General features: G+C 34.3%; 1 protein-coding gene across 1 annotated transcript in view; it reads left to right on the top strand.

Annotated features, from left to right (window-relative positions):
* Positions 1-16,129, top strand: part of LUZP2 (leucine zipper protein 2) — a 231,297-nt gene that overhangs the window by 180,497 nt on the left and 34,671 nt on the right. Inside the window, exon 9 of the mRNA XM_089915855.1 lies at positions 9,369-9,536. Within this exon, the coding sequence (XP_089771981.1) occupies positions 9,369-9,536 (168 nt within the window). The remainder of the gene's footprint in view (positions 1-9,368; positions 9,537-16,129) is intronic.

Below are 16,129 nucleotides of genomic sequence, written 5' to 3'. Positions count from 1 at the left end.
AAGAGATGTACACCTGGAGCTGATTCAGATATTGGAATAAGAAAACAAGTACTCAAAAATTTAACAACTATTATATACATATATACATATATATTCATAATATTTCTATGGGCATGTATATAGCATTACATATATTACAATAGAAGAAATCTAAAACAGGTAAAAAGAAAACTTTTCACTAGACTTGGAATCTATAAAAAAATCAACTAGCTATTCTAGAATTAGAACAATATAATTCATGTAATTAAGAATTTAACTCATGTATTTAATAGCAGAATGGTTGATTGGACATAGTAGAACTGAAAACTAGTGAAATGAAAGGAAAATTAATATCAAATACCTATACTAATGTATAGAAAATACAAATAAATGGAAAGTAAGCAGAAAAAGTACAAGAAATGAATAAGACAATTTCAAAATTTCTAAATTATATAATTGTTGTGCCAGAAGAAGTGACAGAGCAATATTCAGACATAATGGCTAAATATTTTCAATAACTTTGAAAGATATCAACCACAGATTCAAAAATATAAATAATGCACAATCAGATTAAACACAAAGATAACCCACTTCATAGTCAAATTGTTGGATATAAAAAGATGAGCTAAAAAAAAAAAAAGATGAGCTAAAATAGAAAGTGAATAGTAAAATGGTAGATATCAACTTAAGTATGTTAGTAATTAAATTTTTAAATGGTTAACATATTCCAAGCACAAGGCTAAAATTATAAGACTACATTAAACAAAAACTTTATGATTTATACAAAAGACACCTTTAAATATAAAGAAACAAAAGATCTATAAGTAGGAGAATAGGGAAAAAAAGATGAACTCTGTATACAGTAATACAAAGAAAGCTTGTGTATCAACATGAACATCATTAAAAGTAGACTTGAAGTAAAGGCTTTTTAGTGATAAGAAGAGAGTCTCATATGGATCAGTCCAGGAGAAGAATATTGCAATCCTAAATCAGTATGCATACAGCAATATTTCTTTAAAATGTATGTAAATTTTTAAAAGTACACTTAAGACCCATATATTTTTTCATTATCTGCTATATTTCAATAGTTTATTTTTAAAAAATACTTAACCTCACCAGAAAAGTGGAAATGTGAATAAAAACAATGAGATAGCATCTCAACACTATCAAATTGATAAAAATTTAAAAGTCTGGGGATACCAAATTCTGATACATTAGTAATGGGAGTAATTATTAAAATCAGTTTTTAAAAGTGTGTACCTTAGAATTTTCACTTATCCATATGTACCTGGAAACGTGCATAAGGACATTAAATACAGCAGTGTTTGTATTAATAATAAAAGGAAATAATTAAAATATTTGCTGTTAAAATTAATGTATATAATCCATATATTTACTATACTCATTTTCAAATGGTAATCAAAATTTAATATTGATAAATATAAAGATACCTGTATCAATATTGATATATCTATAACATAAACTGTGGAATGAAAAATGTCAGAATTATTATGTACAGTATTTAACAATTGTTCAAATACATGAAACATATTTTGTTTTGATTACATATCATAAATAGAGTAGAAAGATACTCATATCAAATTTATGGACGCAATCGCCTTTGGGGAAAGATGGAGTGAAATAACGCTAAGGATGCTTACAGATACATCTACTGTTTCTCAAATGTTCTATCCTTTTAAAGCTGTATAGACACAGTCTTTAATTTACACATATGCATATGTATATTTCATGCATTATATACATACATTATATTGCATATGTTCTGTATATATACATTAGTTACATGTAATAACTGTGTACATGCATATTAAAATATCCATATGCATATATTATCATATAAATGTATTTAATATAATTATGTAAGTATTATATATAACATATTATATAATTAAAATGATGCTTTTTAACATTTAATTCAGGTTGCTATTTACCTGATGTTTGTTATGTCTTTCTCTGTATGCCCCTATATTTTTCAAAATAAGCAGTTTTAAAAAACGAAAGGTTCTGCCGGCTGTCAAGGGCTTTCCATTTTTGTGATCAGAACTTAGAAATCATTTTATTTGGAATAATAAGCAAGTAAGATGATCACATTCATAACTTATTTTGTAATAATATCTGTATACATTTAGCAACTTTGTAAAGAAAGGAGGTTGCCTTCTAATCACCAGTTAGAACCTACAGAATAGAAGAGATGGAACATTTAAGGTGGATTCATTTTGGAGGTCTCGTTGCCTCCTTCTCACTATGCAGTGGTTGTGAAAGACCACAACTTCCTTAAGACTTGGATCTCACATAGGCATTTTCTTCATTTATATGCGGCCAGAACCTCTTCATAGCTAGCATAACTAACATTTCAAACAGGATGTCTAGAAAGTGTTGCAGTAGGGGAACTGTAAGCACATTTTGTGAATTATAAATATTTTCCTTCTTAAGGTTTACATCTTTGGGATAAATATGGCTTTTGAATGAATAAGATATTTTAACAACTTTGCTCCTTTGTGATTGTCTCATTTTATATTTATCCAAGTAATTAATATAATATTTAAGAATTTTAGGGAAACCTGCCTGCTTTTTTCTAGGCTAGGTCAAATATAATTCATCTTACCAAGATTCCACTTTATAAGATTTCTTTAATTTATAAAAGAAGTTTATACCAATTAGTTTTTAAAAAGGAAACGACTCTTTATGGAATTGGTAGAATCAGACAATCAGAGGTATGTATAATCCTGAAGTTCAATTAGATCATGTTTTTATTTTTCCTTTCTTTGCTATCCCTGTTTTAAGTTCTAGAAAGACGTTGAATTTCCAAGATTCTGAGGCAGGCCCTCCCACTCTGAGTTTTTAACAGCTATGATGGTTGGAATGTTCTTCCTTACATTAAATTTTTTCCCTTACTTAACTTCAAATAATCCATTTAGTCAGTGAATGACTATATGGGTTTGAAATGCTGTTTGTGTGACCACTGTGTGCCAGGTGCTGTGAGAAACAGAAAACACTTATGATACACAATCTTGGGTCCCACATCTCTCACAATTTTGTTGGGCACCAAAAATTAGGAAATAATTATACACTGAAACAGGAGTTCAGAGAAACACAAAAAGGTAATATGTGTATTTTAAGTACATGTGAGTTATAAAAACCGGTTTTGTCACATGACGTTTCATGGGCAAATTGTAGTTTGTCCTGAGTCACAGAACTTGAAGATAATGTAGTTTTTTCTCCTTTGTCTTATCCATCCTATGCCTTCCTCCTCCCCACTTCTACCAAGAGCACTATGTGCTTAGCCCTCACAATGCCAGACTGGATTCAGGATGAGAGATTATATGTTGTAGTGTTTAAATAAAGGTCCCCGCAGTCAGTCTGTCTGTTCAGATCATAACTCTGTCACTGAATGACCATATTCAAATTGCTCAAACTCTTTATACTTCACTGTAAAATGGAATAATAATAAAAATTCAATTTATAAGGGTGATGAGAAAATGATATTCATCAAAAAAAGTAAAGTACTGGGAATTCTTGGCACATGAAAAACACTCAGGAAGCATAGTAATTATTATTATTAGTGAATGAGATCATAGAGAGACTGCATCTCTGTGATAATTTTTCTCTTTAACCTTCAGGATCTTGTCACTCCTTTTGCTACAGTGAACTATAAAAGCATTGCATATTACTGGAGGTTGATTTCAACAAATCTCATGTAAGGTATGTTTGAGGCTCGTAAACTACAATCATAAAGTCAGGTAGAAATGCTAGCTCACTTCAAAATCGATAAAAACTACAGTTTAATGAAATTGCTCTTCACCTCTCCCCATCATTTTTTTATGAGACTTCTTAATTCTCTTCAGGTGTCTAGCTCCAAAGAATGTTATATCTGGGCTTCAAATAGCCTTAAATACTTAATAAATATTATGAAAACTATATCTTCACACTCTAACTTGGTTCTCATTTCATATTTCTCGTGAAAGAAGTCTCAGTTTACTCTCCCAGTAAAAGCAATAATAATCTCAAGATCTAAGAATCAATATTGGTTTTCCAAACAATCAATTATTTATTTGGCAGTATCTTATGAATTATAGTTAGCTTCAGCTACTGGAATGTAAAAACAACTTTATGGTTTGGAAACTATCTCTCAAATTCTTAATGTTAAAAGTTTCTATTGCATCTGACCCTCACAAAATTTCACCCAGGACAGCATGCATTATTACATTGTATTACAGATGACACAAGTTAGGTGATCTGCACAGACTCCCAGGACAAAGTAGTAAACGAACAAGAACTGTTCTTGCCACAGTGTGTCTGGCACACAGCAAGAGCATAATAAATAGTTATTGATTGAATAGGTAGATGAAGGTAATATAACTTCATAAGTTAACACACATGCTATTCATCCTACATACAAGGGACATAGAGATCACCTAGAGCAGAAAAAGTAAAACTGCTGAATGACTTTATAGGATTCATAGAGCCAATTTCATGGTGAAATAAAGGTAAGGGGAAAGGCTTTGGATTCACAGTCCTTCACGATCTTTCCAAAGCCAGCTGTCATTGATGCACCCAGATCTCTCTGAGGACTTCACATCTTCATGTAAATAAATGAAGGTAGACATGAATATTACCTTGTGAACTTTTATTTGTCAGGAGGTGAGAAATTAGGGACACTGTTGTGTTTGAAATATATATCTTCTTGTTCCCCCCAAAAAGCATTTTTCTGAGAAAAGTACTCACATACAGACACACACACAAAATTGCCTTCTAAATCTCCCACCATCTCAAGATCATATATATAAACAAAAATTTCTTATAAGCTTTACATATTATACAGCATAAGCAGTAGTATTTTAATGTCTAAAATAATACTTTCTTGTGTTACATAATATACAGGATAAAATGAGAAATATTTCATTATTTTCTCACATAAAACATATCCTCTGGAGGGTTTGCTTTATTTATTCATTTAACAAATATCTGTTGAGTTAGAAACCAGTGATTCTCCAAAAAAATACTGGTCCTACTGTGTAGCACAGGGAATGCTGCTCAATGTTGTGTAATAACCTAAATGGGAAAAGAATTTGATAAAGAATAGATACATGTACATATCTAACTGAATCACTTTGCAGTACACATGAAACTAACACAATATTGTAAATCAACTATACTCCAATATAAAATAAAAATTTTTAAAAAAAAAGAAAAAAATACCAGCCCTCAAAGAAATTACATTGTAACAGAAATAGATATAACGATAAGATAATATGCATTTATGACAAGGGCTTCATAGGACATAATTTAAGAAATGTGATAGAGACTTTGAAGAAGATAATATGTGAGCTGAAACATACATTTCAAGTGGAAATTTCCTATGTAGATGTTTGGAAAGAGGGTTCTGCAGGCAGAAGAAACCGCAAGTGTAAAGGCCCTAAGATGGGAATGAATTGGAATGTTCAGTGGGCTATAAATAAAGGACATTGTGACAAGCAGGATCTTCATAAAGACTTTGCATTTTACTAACATGCGGCAAAGGAAGTGGGAAAAGTGTTTTGGTGTGGGGAGAAGATCAAGGGCAAAAGTAAGGCTGATCTTAAGAGGGAATAGGTTGTAAGATCTAGAGCAAAGTATACTTTATATGGTTTACATTGTATTTCATTAAGTGACATCTTGTTCCGGTGAACTTCAAAGTGAACCGTGACCTTACCTGCAATTTTAAAACAGACGACAGCTAGCAGTACAAATTAAAATGTAATGACCATTTTGGTGTAAAAATCGTTATCTGGGTCCTGCTCATGGGATGGGTCAAGCCAAACCTGAGTAGTGTCAGTAACAGGCTCTGTTAAGTTAGAGGGACTAACTAGAAAGACATGGACTTTTTTTTTTTTTTTTTTTTTGGTAGAAAGATGACCAAACTGGGACAGCATTGCTCACAGAAACCTGTGGTCTCTAGTAGGAAAAATCTACAATATAATGAAGGAGAGGAGCCAGAATCTAATATAGGAGGCCAAGTCATAAGCTTGTGATCCCCAAAAAAAGAAATGAAATCAAAAGCTAAGAGATTAATAGTAGGTTGAAACATAAGAGCAAAGATAACTTACTACGCTGCAGTGGATATGAAAGGTGAGGAGGTGGAGGTTATATCTATGTGTTGCTGACACTACCGTCCAAGGTGACCCTGCGAATGTCAGGAGGCCTGTAGGAGCGGAAGAGATGATTGCACCACGCTCAGATGATTAAAATTGTAGCATATATGCCTATCCCATTGACTGTTCCATTGGAAAATTTGTCTTGCCTAAACAATATTTACTGAAAATGAACTATTAGCTTGATGCTGTTCATTATTTATTTTCGGCCTCCGAGTTCAGCCATTACTCAGGAATTTGTATATTATGTCAACATATACTTTGTGACTGTTATAGATCCAACTTTTACATATATACTGTAAGAGAAGCCATGATAAGAATGCAGTGAAAAATAACTATCCTGTATATACTTAGATAATACTTCCTGCATTATCTAAGCATTGAAAAGCTACATTTCAAAGCCACGTTAGCTTTGAGTGCTGGCCAAGACCTGCCTGACCTCGTCACGTTAGCTCTATTTCCATTGTCTAATGATAATATAAGAAAATGAAATATATTTAAATTGTTCAATGCCATCTGGAATATCTCACTCCTGACACAGTACCCAGTGCCATGATCTCTTATTCTGTAGTGAGAGAAGGGAAGGGTCATCCAAGATTATAACAAAGAATCAATAGGAAGGGAAATCTGAGCCATTACTTCATTTCTTTTTACTGATATAGCTTGTCAGTTTCTTTCCCTGACAAAAGAGAAACAACATTTTCACTTAAGTCATTTATTCAAAAAGCTTTTTTGTGTGTGTTCCTTCTAATGTGTCCGGGATTGTGTTATGTGCTAGCTATACAGTTCTGAACAAAATAGGCAACTTATACATATGTATATACATATAAATTAAAATTAATGATAAATTGTATGAAGGAAAGAAATAGGATCAATCATAGAAAGTAATTAAGTGGGGAAAGGGCAAGAATCTAGCGACTCAGGCAAGCAAATAAAAGGGACCATTTTGAATATAAGGTTACCATTCAGCTTAGCTCCTTCTCGTCCACTTAACAAAGCCCCTCCATTCTAGTTCTTATCAGATTTGTATTTTGTCTTGGACAACTTGACAGGGCAAGATTAATGAGAAGGAGGTACTTGTTTGTCCTATTGCTTATATATTGCCAGTTGCTGCTCTTACTGTTGCCTTTTAAAAAATCTCTTGGTATGACCAGAGAGAGATTTCTTTAACTGCTATTCTAGCAATAGACAATCTCATCTTAAGGATAAATTTTATACCACTTATGAGTAGAAAACACAGAGGTGGGCATTGGTAAGGATCAAAGTCATAGTCACTACTCTCAAGAAATTGACCACAAGGGCTTTATAGGAGACAAGAAATAGGATGGGATGCAATATGCAGGTGTATTCCTGATATCATATATAAAAGGCAGTAGTTTTGTTGGGAGTATACTACTTTGACAGGAAGAGACAACAGACTTTGCTGCTTCATTGATCCATGGGTACAGTGAAAGGGTAAACTCCACATATGCCAGTTTGTCCAGGGATATGGCTTTAGCACCTAATCTCTGTCTTCACCTCTCTCACCCCAAAGACCATATTTCATATCTTGAAGTGGATATTTATGTGTTATTGTCTTACTAGGGTCTATGCATGTCCCCAGTTACCACTGAGTTACCATGAGATTTTCCCAAGGTTGTATGTCTGTCTGCATTTTTGCACCTGGGGATGCCTCTGTCATTTTTACTCAATTTTGTATCATTTTTAAACCTTGTCAGCAATTTAAAATATTTTTAGCAGTGGGATTTGGGGGTTAGATGGGAGTTAGAGATGGCTGTCTGCCTTGGGATGTAAACCTAAAGAAAAAATAGTCTGCAATAAATGCTGGAGAGGTTGTGGAGAAAAGGGAACCCCCCTACACTGTTAGTGGGAATGTAAATTGGTACAAACACTATGGAGAACAGTATGGAGGTTCCTTTAAAAACTAAACATACCATATGATCCTGCAATCCCACTCCTGGGCATATATCTGGAGAAAACCATAATTCGAAAAGATGCATGCACCCCAGTGTTCATTGCAGCACTATTTACAATAGCCAAGACATGGAAGCAACCTAAAAGGCCATTGACAGAGGAATGGATAAAGAGATGTGGTACATATATACAATGAAATGTTACTCAGCCAAAAAAAAAAATGAAATGATGCCATTTGCAGCAACATGGATGGACCTAGAGATTATCATACTAAGTGAAGTAAATCAGAGAGAAAGACAAATACTATATGATATTACTAATATGTGAAATCTAAAAAAATGATACAAATGAACTTATTTACAAAATAAAAACAGATTCACAAACTTAGAAAACAAACTTATGGTTACCAAAGGGGAAAGGTGGGGGAAGGGATAAATTAGGAGGTTGGAATTAACATATATACACTACTGTATATAAAGTAGACAATCACCAAGGATCTCCTGTATAGCGCAGGGAACACTACTACTCAATACTCTATAATGACCTATATGGGGAAAGAATCTAAAAAAGAATGGGTATATGTATATGTATAACTGAATCACTTTGCTGTACACCTGAAACTAAAACAACATTGTAAGTCAACTATACTCCAATATAAAATTTTTTTAAAAATTAAGAAGTTTCCTTTATAGTAAAAGAGAAATAATAATGCCAGTTTCACAGACGTTAGAAAGCATAAAGTTATTTTTTGTGAAAGTGCTTAGAATATTATGATATACTATGTTAATAGAAAATGTTGATATTGTCACTTACAATCACATCCAAATAACTCCTACCACTTAACAGGGCCCAGAGGAAATAAGAGTTGTATCAGAAATTGAGTGGAGGTACAGGCCTATCTGAGAAACACAGAAGCCAACATCAAAAGAGAAGTGATTTGTAATAAAGAAGGTTGTTGCTAATAGAAAGATGGCAGGTTTCTAAGAAGGACATGTTCCACTTTAAAGTGACCCTAGAGTATATTTCCTTGCCAGCAAAGTATCATGATTGAAATCGTGTCAGTTCAAGGGGAAAATGTAAGATATGTCTCTGAATTCCAGTGTTCAAAATATATCATGAAACACATTAGCTCCTAAAAAACAGACTGAGTGTGTATTAAACGGCACGTCATAATGGAATTTGTGTTAGGCAATTGCATTTGAAATTAATACGTATTTGTGTAGGGAACAAGTGTAGGCTAGGAGGAAAGGGAGAATCTAATCAGGTAAATGATGACCAGAACCGCATGTAAACATTGTGTTGTGATCTCTCTTGTTTTCATAGGCGTCGCAGCTGAAAGCAATGAAAGAGACGGTACAACTCTGCCTCTCAACTGTTTTCCATGATCAACCTCCTCCCCCTTTGAATCTCTTCAAGCCGAGTCCAACTCGGATATCAATTCCATCCATGCCAAATGACACTAAGATTGCAGATGCAAGGACAAGAAGCAAGGTACACTTTACTTGTGCTTTGAAAAGTAAAATCGAGTAAGGTACTCACTTTACTTCATTCTGTATTATCATCAAAGTGAATCCAAGTAAGATATCAGATTCATTGAAAAATCAGGAAGTGAATGGGAGATAGTAACCCAGTTTGTAAAGTCTTCATAGTCACTTGGAGAATGTTGGAAAACAACTTTTCTTTAGTAGAGAGCCAGCTGTTTCTTAGGCAGGATTATTATTATTTTTATCATTATTTTACAATAGTTAAAAGAAAATATCTTGTATTACATTCCAGTATACACCAGAGGTCTAATATGGAAAATACTTTCTCCTAAGGTATAACCACCATCTTTACAAAAGTGGATATGTTTTTCAGAAATTAAGTCTGTAGTTCTCAACATTGCCTGTACATTAGAATCCCTTGGGATACGTCTTTTTAAAAAATCCTGATACTTGGGACTCACCCTGGCCCTGTTAAAACAACTTCTTTCTGGTTTGGTTCCAGTCATCATTAGTTTTTAAGAGCTCCTTAGGGTATTTTGAGATCAACTGACTTAAGCAAATCTTCCTTGCAAATCCCTACCACCACCCTACTTTAGACAGGACAAAGGAGGCCTTTCAGTTCTGCTTTTGTTTTTTTGTTCGTTTGTTTGTTTGCGGTATGTGGGCCTCTCACTGCTGTGGCCTCTCCCGTTGCGGAGCACAGGCTCCGGACGCGCAGGCTCAGCGGCCATGGCTCACGGGCCCAGCCGCTCCGCTGCGTGTGGGATCTTCCCGGACCGGGGCACGAACCCGTGTCCCCTGCATCGGCAGGCAGACTCTCAAGCTCTGCGCCACCAGGGAAGCCTTCAGTTCTGCTTTTGTTTCAATCATCAGAACCTTCAATCTGCAGGCTCTACATTTAAATAAATCTTGGTAAACTGAAATAGTTATTGCAGAAAGGAGTTTAGTTTCAGGCAGTATACTTGAAAGGGATGGTTCTCTTATTACATGCCCCAGGATCACTTGCTATTAAAATAACTGTTATAGATACCAGTCCAACTTCTAAAGCAAATCTCCAGTGGACTGGGGGAGGGTGGGCAAAAAACCCTGAGAACCACTGTTACAAGTACCTACTGATGCATTACATCTGGGGCTTTCTTTCTTACTGCTTGTTTCTGTGATTCCTTATATTTGGATGAAAGGGGATATGGACAAATTGTAGATTAGGGAAATACTATTTTCAGGATGAAGAGTCAAAGTTAAGTAAAACAAAATAAATTTTCTAATGTTCTGTTTTTGTCTGTAACTGGTCGATTTCTCGATGACACGTTAATCTGTATAATCTCGTTTTTCTGTCAAAATCATTTTAAAATATGTATTTCCATTTCATATTATTCTTTTGGTTTTTATTATGTCCTGAAGGATCTCAAAAAATTTTAGGCCAATATTTTTCTCCTTTATATCTTTCTGAACCTCTTTTGAAAACTCTAGGTCTACAGTATTTTTTTAATTCAACCAAACTCAGGGAAGAAAGTTGCATTAATAATGTATTTTATTTATGTTTAGGAAAAATCCTGGGTAAATTTATTGAAACGGGTCATTGGTTGAATGCACAGCTACCCACACAATCTCCCCCACCTGCCAGGAAGCCACATACTGCCTCCACTTCATGTTAGTCTAAGGGAGGAGCAAAGATTCACCCTTATTAAGTCCAGTGACTTTGGGAAAAGCAGCTTTGTCAATTTATGGGCACATTACACTTGTCTCCAACTCAAAATACATTTATTTAAGCCCATTAGTAAAACTGGGCTCTTTATGACCCTGAATGTGTAGAGGAAATTACTGATTGTTACTTTAACTGATTTACTATTAATAAACATATGTCCTGTCATTGAGATAAATAATAAATATTTATTATTTCTCTTGGCTTATCACAGGAAAACATAGGAAGCATTTAGATGCACGTGTCTTAGAGATTGCTCATTTTTCAAAAAATAATAACAGAAATCCAAAATGTTTAAGATAAAGTTCAATAAATCTAAGCTGAGGTACTGTAGAGCATTTCATTTTACAGATTAGCATTAAAAGCTTCTCTGGCATTTATGTTTTGCTCATAGTCTTTATCTTTTCGATAGTGGTGGAAATTATATTTTATGTATACTTGGGTTTTGAATCTCTATGCAGGCACCTCACAGATAATATTTGAAAAATCCTGAATAATAAAATGTGATAAGGGTGTATGTAAAAGAAGCAAACTTTTCAGTCATGAAACAATTTTTCTCTGAATACCGAAAACATAACTTTTAAATGAGGACATTTAACTGCTAAGTCTTCAGAGTTGGCTAATTATAGCCACAGTGATATTATGTACCTAACTGGGAGCTGACTGGGAGTGTGTGTGAGTACATCACTTAACCTCTCTGTGACTCAGTTTCCTCAATGCCTATTTCAAAGCATTGTGACATGAGCATTACAAATCATAGTTTTTCTTATTTTCCATGATATATGGCTATTCTCATCTACATTTCTTTAAAATCTTCACCTCTTCTTTGAAAGGAGAGGGGTATTTGAATGGTTTTTCCTGAAATCTGTGAAACACATCCAAGTAAGCAATTTTCAACCTACATTTGGAAAAAAGCAATATAGCCCCCAAAATGTCATTTTATTTTTATTTTCTCTTCCAGAAGATTGGATAATGCAGACAGATTTTTTTTATTGCATCATGCATGTGTGTGTGTATATGAATACATATGTACATACACATGTATACATATAAATTATATATATATTCACTGTGGATTTTAAAAGTCACAAATTTCATTAGGTAGGCAGTTCAATATTATGAGAGTTTATTGATGAAAACTTAAAAAATAATTTACATGTTGGTAATTTTTTTTAAATTCTGGAGCTTGTCTGCTACATAATCTTTTAGTCCTACAGCTTAAGTTTCTGCTGAGGAAACTCAATCAGGTTTTTCAGCCTCCTTTCCTTCACTGCATTCTCCATTGCTGTCATGCCTACTCTATGATTCAAGTGAATTTTTTCTTGCCCTCCTAGTTAGAATTATTTTTTCTATTCTCAGTGTTCTAAGAGCACAGTGTTTATTCTGCATGGCTCTTGGTCATACCTTGAATACAGTGATGGCTGCATACTTCTCTTCCCTTAAGGGAGATGGCTGTGCTTAGCTCATGGATTTGCTCTACGTTATTGAGTATCCAAAGCAACGTTGCCAGAGAATTCATTTGAAATGTCACTTGCTGCATTTCTGTTTTAGTCAGCTCAGGTTGCTATAACAAAATGTGATGGACTAGGTGACTTCAACAACATACATTCATTTCTCACAGTTTTGGAGGCTGTGAAGCCCAAGATTAGGGTGCTGCCTTGTTCATTTCTTTATGAGGGCCCTCTTCCTGGATTGTAAACAGCTGACTTCTAGCTGTGTGCTCATATGGTCTTCTCTAGGAGTGTTTGCACAGAAAGAAAGATGGATCTCTATCTCTCTCTTCTTTATAAGGGAACTAATCCCACCATGAGGGCCCTACCTTCATGACTTAATCTAATACCTCCAGAAGGCCCCATCTCCCAATACCATTACACTGGAGGTCAGGGCTTCAACATAAGATTTTGGAGGACACATTCAATCCACATCAGTGTCCCTCCTCTCATTGGACATTTTCCTTAGAAGTTAGAAAATAAATATCATTGATTGCTCATTAAGTGCCAAGTATTCAGCTAAATTGTTTTCCATCTGTATGTAAGGACTATGCTCATCACTGGAGACACAAACTTGAAAGGACACAACCCTGACCTCTTGGAAATTGTAGCCTAATTTTCTGTAAAGAGAAAACAAGGAAAATATGCAAAGGGTATGTAGTAGATCAGGACATTTTTTTTGTATTTTTTTTTTAACTTTTTATTTTAATTTTCATTTTTATATGGTGTACGGTTGATTAACAATGTTAATATTGAGCAGAGTTCCCTGTGCTATACAGTAGGTCCTTGTTGGTTATCCATTTTAAACATAGCAGTGTGTACATCTCAATCCCAAACTCCATAACTATCCCTCCTCCACCATGCTTCCCCCCTGGTAACCATAAGTTCATTCTCTAAGTCTGTGAGTCTGTTTCTATTTTGTAAATAAGTTCATTTGTATCATTTTTTAAAGATTCTGCATATTAGCGATATCATATGCTATTTCTCTTTCACTGTCTGACTTACTTCACTCAGTATGACAATTTCTAGGTCCATCCATGTTGCTGCAAATGGCATTATTTCATTCTTTTTAATGGCTAAGTAATATTCTATTATATATATGTACCACATCTTCTTTATCCATTCTTCTATTGATGGACATTTAGGTTTCTTCCATGTCTTTGCTATTGTAACAGCACTGCAATGAACATTGGGGTGCGTGTATCGTTTCAGACCATGTTTTTCTCCAGGTATATGCCCAGGAGTGGGATTGTAGGATCTTATGGTAGTGCTATTTTTAGTTTCTTAAGGACCCTCCATACTGTTCTCCATGGTGGCTGCACCAATTTACATTCCCACCAACAGTGTAGGAGGGTTCCCTTCTCTCCACACCCTCTCCAGTGTGGATTTTTTGACGATAGCCATTCTGACTGATGTAAGGTGATATCTCATTGTTATCAATAGTTTTCATTTGCATTTCTCTAATAATTAGCAATGTTGAACATCTTTTCATGTGCCTCTTGGCCATCTGTATGTCTTCTTTGGAGAAATGTCTATTTAGGTCTTTTTTTTTTTGACTGGGTTGTTTGTTTTGGTGATATTAAGCTGCAAAAGCTGTTTGTAAATGTTGAAGACTAATCCCTTGTCTGTCACATAGTTTGTATTCGGATTTCCATATTCCAGATAGCTTTGATTAAAGATAAAGACTAAGGAGACACCTGGATCCAAATGCACATGAGATGATGTCTTTGTTATAAGATATATTTTATTATGTATAAAATACTGTTCCAACAGAGAGGTAAAGAGCAAAGATATGAACTAGGAGATCTGATTTAATTATTTTGTATAAAATGACTCTAACTGGAGTAGAAACAAGCAAACCACTGACAATTTCACTGATCCAGGCAGATGACAGTGACCTGATCTATGGTGCAGAAGTGGAAATGGGATTCCAAATGTAACTGAGGCATAGAACTGCAGTGACCTAGTGATTAAGTGAGATGCATGAAGAGAGAAAATCAAGAATAACGCTCAGTGTTTACATTCTTTCGCCGTGAATACAAAAGACAAGAGGAGCTTTTTTAGGCAGAACCCAAATTGGTTTGTTTTACAACACGCTAAGTATTAGACACCTTTCACACAATCAAGTGTCCATATCCAATAGGTATTTATACATTTAAATCTGGAACTGAGGGACAATATCTGAGTGGAGGTAAAGGATTTGGCATCATCACCATAGACAGCAACTAAATGTTGGAAATAGATTAAATTTCCTGATGAGACAATGTAGAATAAAAAGATATGAGGATCACAAAGGACACCAGACAAGAGGAATAATTTAAATGGTTTTATGTATAGTATAATAGATGAAATGCTTATGGTAAAAGTGTACACCTTCCCCTTATCTTTTTTTGAGTTACTCTTTATTGTATATTTGAGCTGAGAACCATGACTTTTCCCTGCTTGTTTTACCAGTACAAAAAAGCAGAATATGCATGTCATTGTATATATTTAGAATGGTGAATACTCCAGTGGTCTGCTGGAGATGGCTCATACACACTTAATAAAAGCTAGCTGTTACATTTTCAGAATTTGTACTAGTCAGCTCTTAAAGTTACTATTAAATATTAATTATATACACTTAAAATTAAGGAAATCATACTAAAAGCAAATGTAAATATCAAATATACTATATCATGCTATTATCTCTGAAGAGTCTATGTCTTGAAGATATTATGTCTTTGGGATCCATGTAGTGGAAATACCATATAATGGTATTCTACTGGTATCTCTGTCTACTCTCATGTTCATTGATATCACCTTGGTAGATTGAAGTTGGTAGTATTTATACTATAGAAATTGGCAAACACTACAAATCAAGGTCCTCCTAACTCCCAGAGTTAGTGAATGACATGCTCCTGTGTGTGTGTGTGTGTGTGTGTGTGTGTGTGTGTTAAGCCTTTAAGATGGGCCTACTGGGCATCATTGATAATATACAAATAGTACTTGAGCAACATATTAATTTATCTTTGACTTGTACTGTTTGTGTAGTAGAGCTACATGCATAGTAAGTGTCCAGAAAAAGGAAACTAATTATTAAAAAATCTTGTTCAATTAATGGCACATTCTGGAAAACTAATAATTTTTATATATCCATTGTACTGTTTTACTTAATTATATTCACTTTATTATAAAATATTAAATGTGACTTTATATAACTTAGAAATTATATAAATGTAAGAGGAAGAACAGGAAATGTATTACTGAGAGGTCTACCCTTTTAGGTGAAAACTATGATTAATACAGCAATGTTGTTGGTGTTTACAGCTGCATGATAGAGGGTTTAAGAGCTAGGATTCACTCCATACACCAGTGTGATGATATTTACTGGGAGGATTAAACAAGATGAGAAAAATGCTGGACAAAGCC

Source organism: Delphinapterus leucas, chromosome 7 (assembly GCF_059928025.1).
Source record: "Delphinapterus leucas isolate spDelLeu-1000000601 "Yukka" chromosome 7, BTC_Dleu_Yukka2, whole genome shotgun sequence".
Lineage (NCBI taxonomy): Eukaryota > Metazoa > Chordata > Mammalia > Artiodactyla > Monodontidae > Delphinapterus > Delphinapterus leucas.
The sequence above is the reverse complement of the archived record's forward strand: the minus strand, read 5'-3'. Positions and strand labels throughout refer to the sequence as shown.